This window comes from Myiozetetes cayanensis, unplaced genomic scaffold, assembly GCF_022539395.1.
Source record: "Myiozetetes cayanensis isolate MyiCay16 unplaced genomic scaffold, myiCay2020 scf5-8, whole genome shotgun sequence".
NCBI classification, from domain to species: Eukaryota; Metazoa; Chordata; class Aves; order Passeriformes; family Tyrannidae; genus Myiozetetes; species Myiozetetes cayanensis.
Window position 1 is genome coordinate 86305869 of NW_026087742.1, and position 12656 is coordinate 86318524.

The 12656-nt window shown below is 38.9% G+C and overlaps 1 protein-coding gene across 4 annotated transcripts in view; it reads right to left on the reverse strand.

Annotated features, from left to right (window-relative positions):
* Window positions 1-12656, reverse strand: part of AFF3 (ALF transcription elongation factor 3) — a 320625-nt gene that overhangs the window by 131537 nt on the left and 176432 nt on the right. For all 4 annotated transcript variants that reach the window (XM_050331225.1, XM_050331226.1, XM_050331224.1 and 1 more), the window contains one exon: window positions 673-759. In XM_050331225.1, coding sequence (XP_050187182.1) covers window positions 673-759 — 87 coding nt within the window. The remainder of the gene's footprint in view (window positions 1-672; window positions 760-12656) is intronic.

Sequence of the window (12656 nt, forward strand, 5' to 3'; positions counted from 1 at the left end):
ATTCCCTCCTGTCTTACCATGCATAAATAATGTGGTTTCCCCAAGCTTGTGCTGATGAGCTTTCTTATGCTACACTGTACCCTCCCTGGGATACACAACAACAGTGGAGCTAGTTTTGAGGGACCATCAGCAGGACCAGGGGCTTTGGTCCCTTGAGGGAATCAAACAGTTCCCCAGCAAATGCTTCCGTGGCCCCTGTGGGCATCACAGCACTGGGCTGCCTGCCCTTCTAATGAAGTTGCCCTTTGAAGTCAGGTTGGTGGCAGGAGATGTGTGCAAGTGAAGCCAAATGACGCAGGAGCAATGGGTGCAAGGGGGAGCTTCCTGACTCTCCGCAGCCGTATGTGCCCTGAGGCAGGAGCCTCAGCAGGTGCCCACAGAAAGCACCACAACTGGACATCCCAGACACCTGAGGTTTTGCCTTGTGGTGGAGGAATCCATGACCCACACATCAGAATCAGTTCTGCTGCCAAGAGATACGCAAACAAGAGTGTGTAGTCTTCCTGAGGCTGTAAGCAGGGAAAAGCAGGGAATACTGGCACACACATACAGAGAAGATCATCAACAGGGCATCAACCTCAGGTCAGAGACCTCACACACTCAGTCAGGGCTTGTGTAGGACACATTGTGGGGTGCAGGAGGAATGGTTCCACATGATGCTGCACATCTTACCTTATTTGGGAAGGGAAACTTGCTTTGCTCTGCCTTTCCTGGTGTGTGAATAGCTGACAGTGGTGGAGGCCATGAATGGGTCATCTCCTGAAAAACAGTAAAATTCAGCAAACTGTGTTTAGAAAGTCAGTGGAATAGGAGAACAATGATAGCATATCAGTAGCAAGAGTGTCTGGGTAGTGCAATATTAAAGTTGTTGCAGCTTCTAGGAAATGCCCAGTTTTCACATAACCTAGACACTACATGAGCTACAATGATTTTTACACACTCTTGAGAGTAGTTATTAAGCACTGTTTCATTTTCACGAATAGGTAATGAATCTCAAGTGCAAGAAGTTTGATTTTTCTGACAATCTGCAAACACATTTTAATCACACAATGTATTCTGGCTAGTAAGACTAACATGAAGCATGGGAATAGAAATTTCAGTTCATGACCAAGTAATGGTGTACACACTATGTGCTCATCACAAAATAGATTTCATAGACAAGGTCAGAATAATAAATGCTTAGCCCTTACTCAACAGTTATTCCTAAAATTAGCCTTATCATTGTAAAGGAGTCAAATAAGTTCCTAACTCCAATGTATTTGTGCCTTTCAGGACACAGATATGTGGCAAGCCTTAAACAAGGTGTGCTGTACTCCCTCTTTGTCTCCTCCCTGTGTTGTCTTGAGGGACATTTTTTAATACCTAAGAGACAGGTCAGCTTGACCTGACTAGAAATGTGGTCATCCTTGACACAGCTTCAGGTAGCAGGTAGACACATGTTCAGTACTGTTATCATTCAAGCCTGAATGAGTTGGTCTCCAAAGCAATGCTGTTTTTAGGGAGGGGTAAATTAAACACTTCAGACAAGAAGTTTGTTAAGAGAGAGCTTCATATTCCTCTCCAGTGCAGGATATTAAGGGATAGACATATTTTTTTGACATGTTCAGCTCTAACAGACATAATATTTGGTACACAATAATTTAATAGAACTAATATGAGAAGTAGTGCCAAGCGTGACAACCCTGAAGAGCTGGCCCATACGTTTGAAGAGTTCAAGGGCAAATAACATCCTGCCTAAGCAGGGGGCTTGCTGACACTATCAAGAGTTTGCCTGGCAGATGCTTTGCTGGGTTTTGCTGCCCTTAGCTGACTGCAGAATTGTTTCTCGGTGATATTCCAAGGAGTCATGCAGAGATCCACAATCAGTCCCAAAATAACACTGGAGTTATATTTCCATGACTCATTCTTTTTTAAAGAGAAAAGAAAATGTTCTTGTTTGAAAAAAAGTGCATGTGAGTCTCTTGCCCATCTTTCGTTAGCACTGATGGAACTGCTTCCTGACCCAGCATGGACTGAGCTGTGGTATTTTTTACATAGTGGAAAGTCTCTGACTGTTCTGCCAATGAAAAGATCAGGCCTTTCAACATAGTTTATTAGTAATAAATGTCACCTTTAAAGCATTCTTGATAAACAGTTTATTTCCTAATAAAAACTGCATTCTTTTATTTTATTTGAGGCTAAAAAGTTACATGATTTATTATACTTCTGTAATCTATGTGCGTGCCTCTAATCAGAGCATCATCTGGTTTGCAGTCTCAGTATCAGAATTGCTCTGCTTTTCAGTTCTTTGAGGCAGATCATTCATCTTATGACTTCCTTATCTGATAAGTGCAAGCAATAACAGGATATAGTAATTTTTAATATACAGTAACTTCTTAAAACTCAGGCAACAAAAAACATAGGCAATCAGATTGCTGCTTGCTACAAATACCTGGCACGTGTGCTATTATTTGCAGAAGATTAAGGAATAACATATCGAGAAATTTTCCAACAGTAAAGGTTTATGACACTAAACTGACAAAATGGAGATTTGCAATGTAGATATTTAACCCTAAAGCTGTGATTTAAAAGAGCATCATTTTCACACTTGCTTTTCTCTGCTTTTCACTTATGGGACCATTTGCTTACTTTGTAGAAAATGTAATATTGTGTGTATAGACTAAAGATGTTTCCACCAGTAAAACCCTGTTCCCAACTGAAGTGTTTTTCCCTAGAAGTTGAGGTGCTGAGTCCAATAGAATGCGTAGGAATGACTACGTGTCCCTTTCTTCTGAAGGGCAATGCTTCACGTGGTCTCTGTCAATTGAAGAATGGGAGCAGCCAGACTGGGAACATCTGGTGGCTTTGACCTAAAGTTACCCTACTTGTGAAATATTCTGCTCAGTACTTATGATTTCCATTTGCACAAGAAGCAGTTCTTCCAGGTTATACAACTGGTGACCCCCACTGTCACCTTCTGGGAAACATCTTCTGAGAAGTCTGCTATATGCCATGCAGAAACCAATCTGTTACAGCAGCAGAGCTCCTTCCTCCCACCTTGCCTGCCTGAGTCTGACAATGATGCCTTCATCCAGGGAAAGGACCAGAGAGCTGATTAAAAATAAGGGTGACCTTTTTTTGACATGTCAAAATCTTTCATTTCTTCTTTTCCCCAAGATTATTTCTCATCCACACTTCAATGAAAAATAGCCTTAATGGTCATCTTCTTCTTTTTCTTTTTCTTTTTTTTTTTTTTCCCAGATAGCTTTTCTTTTCCTTTTTTACTTTGAGTTGTGGTATATAATAATGCTTTCTACATAATTTAAATTTGATGTAACCTCTTCTGACACAAAGATTTAGTAAGACCACTGATATCTGTCAGGGTTAATAATTGCTATTATCATGAATATCTGAATGTAAATTTACTAGAATAATATATTGAGTTGTGATCATATGCTGTATTTTCCACTACACTTTGACATTCAGACAACTATAAAATTAAATCAAATTAGGAAAAAATAATCAGAAAACTACCGTGAAAAATATCCCAAACTATTCGTTGTCAAGACTGAGGAGTGGTAAGATTTAAATGTAGTAAAATATTTTTTAGAAAGAGAAACATAAAACTATATGCACAGTCTTCTTCTGGCTGCCAAGAATAACATCTCAAAAATCATGAAAAAGGATTTAAGTGTCCAGTAAGTGCCAACACCTTGCAAGGTCTAACAGAAACAACCCCAGAATATGTTGCTGTGTGCCAAATCTTGGGATTTTAGACTCAGTCTGAAGGTATTTGAGACAGATTAAGAACATTAGTGGTGACATATGATTATATCAAGATCAATTTTTTTAGTACACAGTGTTAAATGTTTGAAAATGCAAGCCCAAATGGCAACTATTTAACTAACTAAACAGAAAGGACTCAATTTTCAATGTTAAAATTAACTTTCATGCACAGTTTCTTTTCTCTGCTCAGGTAACTTGCTTGTCTTTGGAGTTTGGGATCAGCAGTACTGGCATAAGGCACCCCCTGGACTGAAGACTGACGAAAGTTTTAAATTACTTAAGATCCTCAGAGCCTTCAAACTGGTGTTAGAACATTGATTGGCACAAAAGATTTTCGAAATTAGAGAGAGAGAAAAAGCAGGGTCTTTTTTAGCATGAATCAAACAGAAAATAAGTCAGAAACACCTGGCATCAGAAAATGTTCTAGCCGCTACAAGATAATGGTCTAATTTAAAACCAATTTAGATCCTTCTTCAAAATTGATTACATTAACCTTAAAGTCCTGAACAATGTTAACCAAAGAAGGTACTGCGAAGACATTTGGGGTCCAGAAGTGGGAAAAACAAAGACTTTTGGATCAAAGAAGGATGCCCTGACTAGACTGCTTAAAAATACATGTGGATGAGCGTGTGTGCCCAACTGCAGGACAGCTTGTTCGAGATGCAGCCAGATGCACAAGTTTGAGGGGCAGCTCGGAGGCCCTCTCTTTGTTTTTTAACACACATTTCTCCTTGGGAGGGTTGCAGTGATTTTTTTTTTTTTTTGCACAGACATCTTGGTAGTGGTAGTGGTGATGGCACGTCTCATTCACACACATACTGTAACTCTACAATTCTGCAACTCTACTTGTCTCTACCTGCAGTAAATCAGTTTTCAGCAGTCATACATAAATGTCCACTTTTACAAGCTATAAAGGTCCAAGCCTAGTTAATCTTACTCAGTGTGCCAAGTTGGCTTTTTGTTTCTTACTGAAGGGAAAACCTTCAAATAAAGAAATCTATAGTATTGCGTATCCTTGCTCCAAATTCAGTTTCCGCAGCAACAATTAAGTACCAAGACATTTCTTGTGGATTAATGACTGCTTGGCAGTGTTTTGTTTGGGGCTTTTAACCCTAGCTTGTAAGTAATTTTTCAGGAAAAGTACCATGCAGAGGTAAATAATAGTATTCGCTCTAGACTTAAGGCAATGCTATTCATCAAGTGCCATCAATCTTGCTGTGTGGCACATGATACCAGGAATGGTTGAATTGATTCAAAAAAATTGTAATTAATAACAACTAGGGAGATGGGTATCATGTAGATTTGAAGTCTAGCCACATGTATAATCTTGCTGTTCATGCACTACCAAAACCACAAATTATCACTGGGTCATTATGAAAATTGACTGTTTAATCCTCCTCTCTGCTTGTGCTCACCTAGCCAATTTTTGATTAATAATATTTTGTATCTCCACACATGATGATTTAAGAAATATTTGTAGCATCTCATAAAGGACCCTGTCAAATACCTTTTGAAAATTATTTAAGCTGACTCAACTTCATCCACTGCTTTACTGACATGTCACAGAATTACAGGAGATTCATGAGACACAATTTTCCTTTGCAAATACTCTGCTGGTTAGCTCAGGGGGACTGGAGCTAACTGGATCTGTCTTTGTAGTTACCTACACTGAAATGCAGATTTTAGGGGAAGCATTAGATACTTTTATTCAATTGAAAGTCAAGGCAACGCAAAGGTAATGCAGAGCTTTCCAATACCCTTTAGCAAGTGATCACAGGACACAGTTTGAGAACCTGTAATCCAGTTACTCTCGTCTTCACTTTTTTTTTTTTTTTTTTTAACACAGGAGACTCTTTAACTGCTGTCAGTTGGCAAATATCCCTTTCAGCTCAGTGAAGCTACATTGCCACTAGCTGACAACATGGCTATGATTTTAGTGTCAAACATCCAAAGCAAAGAGTCTGACGCTGAAACTTGGAGACTACGTTGAAGCTGACAGCATTTCACTATGGTAAGGTTCCTATCATGTGAAAAGCCAATTTTCTTTTTAAAAATTGGTTTCTCTAGTATCTGCTTTTGCTGCAACTTTTCTAACCCAAACCTCAAATATACACCTATAAAATGGAAAGATAAAGCTGTTTCCTCATTTCTCTGATGTCGCTTATCTATACTTAGAACTCTTTTTCTTCATCATAAACCCTGTAGTTTCTCTTGTGCAATTGATAATTTTCCACTTTTCATTTGAGCAACTATTTATGACATTATCCTTCTGATAGCAACAAAATAACTTGCCATTTTCCAGCTTCCATTGTTTCATGTTTTACTTCCTTTCTGTCCACTTCTTTGGGCAGATTTTAATTTATAATTAGTATTTATGTCACGTATGATGCAAAATGCTTTCTAAACTTGAGATAAGTGACATGTGTGGTTTTACCCACTTGCTAACTGAAGGAGGAAGTAAGGGAATGACCACGAGATCCCTCTCAAGGTGCTGAAATCGCAGCAAGGACACTGAGCTGGGTACCAGTTCAGCACTGAACCTCAGTCAGCAGTTCATTGGTTTGCCTTATTACTGCTAAAATGATTTCAAGGAGTCACTCTTTTCATAGCAATCTGCTGCAAACACATTCTACCACACTTCCTCTTTGGCACCATCCCAAGATTCTTCAAATGTCCCGTTGCTTTCTGTAGTAATATGAATTCCTTTCAACAGGCTTCATTGATATAACACTCAAAAATATATGACAATCCAGCAGACAGTGCTTGTCAATGCTTTTTTTTTCCTTAACTAAGAAATAAAGGTAATTGTATAGCTTGTGACTGTGTCATTTGTCCTGTGTTTGGTTCTTCAGACCTGCACAGATGGCCATCAGCAGAAACCACTTGATAGAAACAGGATTCTGTGTGTGTGTGTGCATGTGTGTGCATGTGCTCACACGCCTGTGAGCTGGGAAGAAAGAAAGAAAAAAAGAGAAATGAGGCCCGTGGAAAGGGAGAAGGTAAGAGATTTTTCAGACTGCAGCATTAAAGAATGTGTTCAGCATTAAATCTCCAGGTATTTTGTATCTACAGAACTAAAGCATTCCAAATCATGAACATTTGCAATGTGAGCTTTGGATCAATTCATTAAGAAATCAGAAATGTCAGTGGAGTAAGTTTCTGTTTGGCATATGTTATCTCTGCTTTAGTGGAACCATCCTGCAAATAACCTGCAACACTTAGTCAAGGTTCAGCAATCTAGGACAGATAAATGTAAAAGAAGGCTACAGCTGCTTACTTATCAAACCGACTTATTTAGGTCCTTCATTGTACGCTTATAATTCCTTACCACAGAGTTTTGCAAGTTTTTATTCATTTTTTGGGGACTAAATGAGCCTGTAAGTCTAGAAAAAGCTATGGATACCCAAAAGAAATGTGGTTTGATTCCAAGAGCAAGTGTTAATTAGTGTATAACCTATGCCTTTCTGTCTCGTATCAGAGTTTAGGACAAAAAACTTATCTCTTATTAGAAAAGGAAGAAGGTCTCCCTGTACAGGTAAAGCATACAACAACATTTAGAGGAATTCCTTAAAATCTTTTAAATAATCTTCACTTAAATACAAAAAAAAAAAAAAAAGGACAAATTTTCTCCGTTAGTCACAACAACGAATGCTCTTAGCTAAGAAGCTATGTTTTTATGTTTTTAGATGTGAATGCGTTGAGCCATATGATACAACAAACTGTCTGAAAAACAGCCCTGCCCAGGCAAGCTGAGATGATGTGGTTAATCAAGGTACAATCTTTATTAGTGCATTAACCTCCTGCACCCAAGGACTATGGATTCTCATTCCTGAATTGCCATGCAAGACTGATGCAGCTAGTTTTCTAGTCTCAGTTGGCAGCAAGCTAACAGAAGTGGCTAATGAAGATGAATAGCTGCCTCTTGGGAGTGGGGGGAGAAGAAAGAGGAAAGGAAAAGACCTAGGATTCTTCAAGGTCCAGATCTCTGCATGATTTCAGACAATAATGAAAAAGTACATATAGCCGACATTTTCAGGGACTGTAACAAGCATGTTAATTCTTCTAACAAAGCAATGGTAGTGGCCTCAGGATTACTCTGGAAACATTTCAGAAGTTAGAACAAAGACTGCTGAAAAAAAAAGACCAGGACACTGGTCATAGTCTTATTCTGGTTTTGATGGATGATTGTATTAATATGGACAAAAAAGCAGAAAAAAAAGTGCCCGAAGCTGAAGAACAGACACATTTGCTAAGGAAAACATCTGCGGTTTGGAGAAGGGAAAAATACCATCACGGTAAATATTTATCAATACCAAAATATCTCTTCCACAAATGTATGCAATGTTCTAATATAAACATCCCTTTAATCCAGGCAAAAATACACTGCTAAATGCAAGAAGGTCATTAAAGCAAGTTTTGTGGGGCAAAAATCCATTCTTTTTTGAAACCAGACAAATTTTTCAAGTTTCTTACTTTGTTGGAGGCTGGAAGCTTTCTGCTAGGTACATCAGTAGTCCTGGATCACGCCCTAGACAGAAGCTGAAATAGCAGGTCATTGGTTTGGTCACAGCACCAAGCCTGATGAGTTCAAGAAGCATTTGGACAATACTCTCAGGCACATGGTGTGACTTTTGGGGATGGTCCTGTGCAGGGCCAGAAGTTGGACTTGATGATCCTGATGGCTCCCTTTCAACTCAGCATATTCTGTGATTCTGTGATTTCTTTCTTAGTTCCAGTCTTTCATACTCCTGAAGCCATTTTAAGAGGACTGGGGGGTACCATAAAGACTTTCTTGGTTCCTGGGAACCTGAGGGCTCATACAAAGAACTCTTTTGTGCGTCCGCAGGGGAGGTTCACCAGTGGGTATAAACTGGTATTTTTAGCTCAGCTTGCTCAGCCAAATGGTTATGTTAAGCTTCATGAACTTAGAGGTAACAGAGTGATGCCTGTGTGCTCTGTACACAAGTTATGGACAGACATTACGTGAAATAAATACCTTGTGCTTGGGGTTAAAATTTAAGATGCTACCAGAATGTCTTTTGGCTAACATACCTGTGAAGGCTGCCAACTGTAACAAGAAGCAAGGAAGCTTCTGTTCTGTGCTACTACAACAAACTTGGTCAGTGTGAAAAGACGCTAGAGAGGGTAAGAAAAGACCATAGGAAAAAAAAAGGAAGAAATAAAGTGTTAGAGGTTAAAATGCTGCCAAAGGTGGCTCTATAAAGTACAGCTCCAAGAGGTTTTGCACTTGTGGTTTCTTAATGAAATTAGATTAAATGTACTCAATTTACAGGGGAAAATTACACCACGCTGGTACTTCAGACTGCAGAGCTGAGCATCAAGGCAGGGACTCTTTTCTCTTTTCCCTGCCATAACACAGGGAGGTTCTGCAAGGCAAAGCAGTCTGTAAATCCTTCCTGGACAACCTTGCATGGAGGTGCCTGACTGCAATTAGCAAACAATTTTGTTTATGATGCTCTGACAACTTGGGGAATCTATTCATATGCAAGTCATTTATTCTGAATGAGATTAAGAAATCAGTTTAGCACTGTGTGCTTCAGTGCATGTGAATTCAACCATCTGTTCTCAAGGTTGTGTGCGCCTCCCAGATCTGAATTGACAGGAAGATGTTAAATCTTGATGGCTTGTATTCTAGAAGCAGCACACTGGCACGAAGTGATGGCTGAAGCCAACAGATAGCAGTTCAGCTAAGAGTACAGAAGTGTACAGAACTGAACACAGACAGATTCACATCCAGAAAAGAAGAATACGATATATACCTGTTAGACTGGGACACTGGATCCAGAAAGGTGTTAGGGACCATCAGAGGATAAGAAACTGAAAACAATCTCCCAGCATCTCATACTCTTGTCCAAGGAGCTCAATCCATCAGGATGCACATGAAAATGGATAAGTAAGTAGCACAGTAAAAGTGGTGAAGCCAATGCTGGAATAGCCTGTTTCTTTGAACACATTTCTTCAAAAATGCTGGAAATTCTGAGAAGGTGAAAAAAAGGGAAAAAAAAGATCACAGATGTTTACAGAGATCATCTCTGTTAGACTAAGACCTACTATGCTTGATTTGCATAAGCATCTTCATGGGGGGGGAAAACCTTCTCTAACAAGACTTCTAGAAAATTATTTTGTAGCCAACTGTCAAGTCTCCCAAGGTAAAGGCAGAACTTCTACTCAACACCTTCAACAGGATTCTCAAGAGATGACTGAAAAAAAATCAAGGTTGTTCACACTTTAATAGAGTTAATGTATACAAAATTTCCAAATAGGTCTCAGTGGAAACTGTTGTCAGTTCACAATAATACAAGAATATAAAAATCACTAACTTCATTAGTGATACAGCATATATACTTCTTGTATCATGAACCAATGGATAGAAGAAAAAAAAGGCAAAGTGAAGTTAGGAAAAAAGAACAACTTCTCAAGAGATGGTGGTTCACTGTTAGGATCCAATGCTATGGAAATGCCTGTCTTCGTCTCTTCAAGTCGTAAGACAGTGAAAGGATGATTTTCTGAATGATATCCTTCAGCCAAATACAAGATAATGGGTTCAAGACAGGGAAGAGTGGCTGCAGTTATATGGCTTGTCACACAGGTCAGAACACTAGTCAGTCTGGATGATAAAATACACCATTCAGATTCACACCTAGAAAACACAGAAACAAAAGTTTCTTCTTTCCTTATGAGTAATCTATGGTCTATACTTGTTCCCCTCTACTTTTGATTGTACAAGCTCCAGATGCACCGCAATTAACCTTGGGGATTTAACAAAGGGGTCAACACAATGGAGGCATCTGCCCAACACTCTTGGTATGGTCAGCAGAAAGACAGGCTTTAGCATGGGGCACATCAGTGGACCTAAGATCTGGAGCATCCTCTGGAAGAGTGGGGAGAGGGTTGGAGGCCAGTCCCTTGTTGCTGAGCAGAGAAAACATGAGGCTTGCAAGCAGCACAGTGCCTCTGGGAGTCCTTGTGAGGGTTTATGTCTCTGCTCACCATCACGGTCCCAGAAGCCTGAGCCGGGAGCAAGACACCGCACTTACCATTTCTCCCTGCTACACAAGGGGTGGCCTTTGCGATGCTGTCAGAGGCAGGCAGAGCCCCTTTGTTTGCTTCAGATGTCCCTAGGCAATCTGGCATTTCTTGCTAAAACTCATTTTAAGTTGTGCTTCTCTCTAGCTGCAAAAACACCCATGGAGCAGTGAAGGAGACCATACTGTAGCTGTTCAATTCACGCTTGCCTAGTGATTATATTAAGTCTGTTCTTCAAAGCCATCATTGTCTCAAGCTCTGTCTGCTTTAAGCCCTGAAATAGTATTTAGTGCTTATTATACCCATTTCATTTGCAAGGTAGTCTGCAAACCTGAATTAGGCATCCCAGGCACCCTTGTAATCCCCATAAGTACCATAATATTATTATGAGTTGAAACACATAAAACTGGAACTAAGGTTGAAAGAATCTTGAGTCAGAAAATCCCTTAAGAAAATCCCTGTTTTGGCGCAAATGGCACAATGCCAATCTGTAGCTCCACTTGGAAAAACTAGCACAAGGTATGAAAATATACACTGAAGCCTTAACTCTACTCTGAAAGCATGTTCTAGCTTCATCCATTATACAATTTATTTCATTAAAAGGCAGAGTAATACTAGTATCTTATTCATTATTGTGGGCATTGTCTGCATAAGAAATTTGCATCTATTAAAAAAACCACAATGATTTTAAACCACTTTAACTAAACCCAAATATATTTAGATTTATCTAAATTGCTTAAAATCAAATTAAGTGAATGGAAAGTAAAATAAATAGTTCTTTTAAACAGTTTGTAAGCACACTGGTTATGAAACAGCTACACCTGAACTGCTGAAGCCCCAGTATGCACAGGAAGCATACATGGAATACCGTATCTTGCTGCCTCACCATTCCTAGGTATTCTCTGCTGATGTTACACCAGACTCTCCGTACAAAGACAGCTTGCTTTTACAGCTAGAACGATATGAAAAAAGATGCTAACAAAAGTTTTTACAAGTCTCTAAAAATTCCTCAATATGTTTGCCAGCAAACAGTAGGTGATTATAAAATTATAGGCTGCACTGTGACAGTGGTATGCAAGAAAGTAAGATGGTTACAAACACTTGTTTATTTTTGAGCTCTTAACTACATGATTTACTTATCCCCTTTACAACAAAATTAACATGCTTTTGCTGATGTTTAAAAAATGAGGATGCATAAGTTTTCTTTTTTTTAACCTCACAGAAATAATGCGGAAAAATTAAAGAAATACGTTAAGAAAAAGGGAACAAGACATACCATTACCACTGTTTAATTATGCTACCTATTTTTAGAGTGCAGGAAATCAGAAATAACTGTCTTATTATTGGAAATTTAAAATACTAAAAGTCACAAAAGGTTGTTTTCTGACAGTAAACACTAATTTATTTTTATTTCTCTTCATGAGAAACATCAAATGGCAATTCACTGAAATGAGAAGATTCAGATAGTGCCTATGTAGCAATTAATACCCACTTAAACCTTCAATGAATTTTCTACCCAAGCAAGGTTTTCACCACTGTTGATTAAAGTTCGTCCTGTAGGTCAGTTCTTTTTCACTTTGAGTTTCTTAGTAAAACAAAGCGGTGGATATATCTTTAAAACATTTACCACACAAAGAATCCCATCAGAAGAAAGATTACAACATGAAGCTTTTTTCGCTACCAGCAATAAAAACATAAATAGGTAAGACCCTCAGAATTAAATTGAGCCTGTTGGAGATTACTGCACTGGTAAAAGAGTACTGTAATCTGAACATTTGGGGATCCTGGAATTAAGGCGGCTTAAAATAATCTGCATGGGCAAGGCAACTCTGCATCCAAAGGGT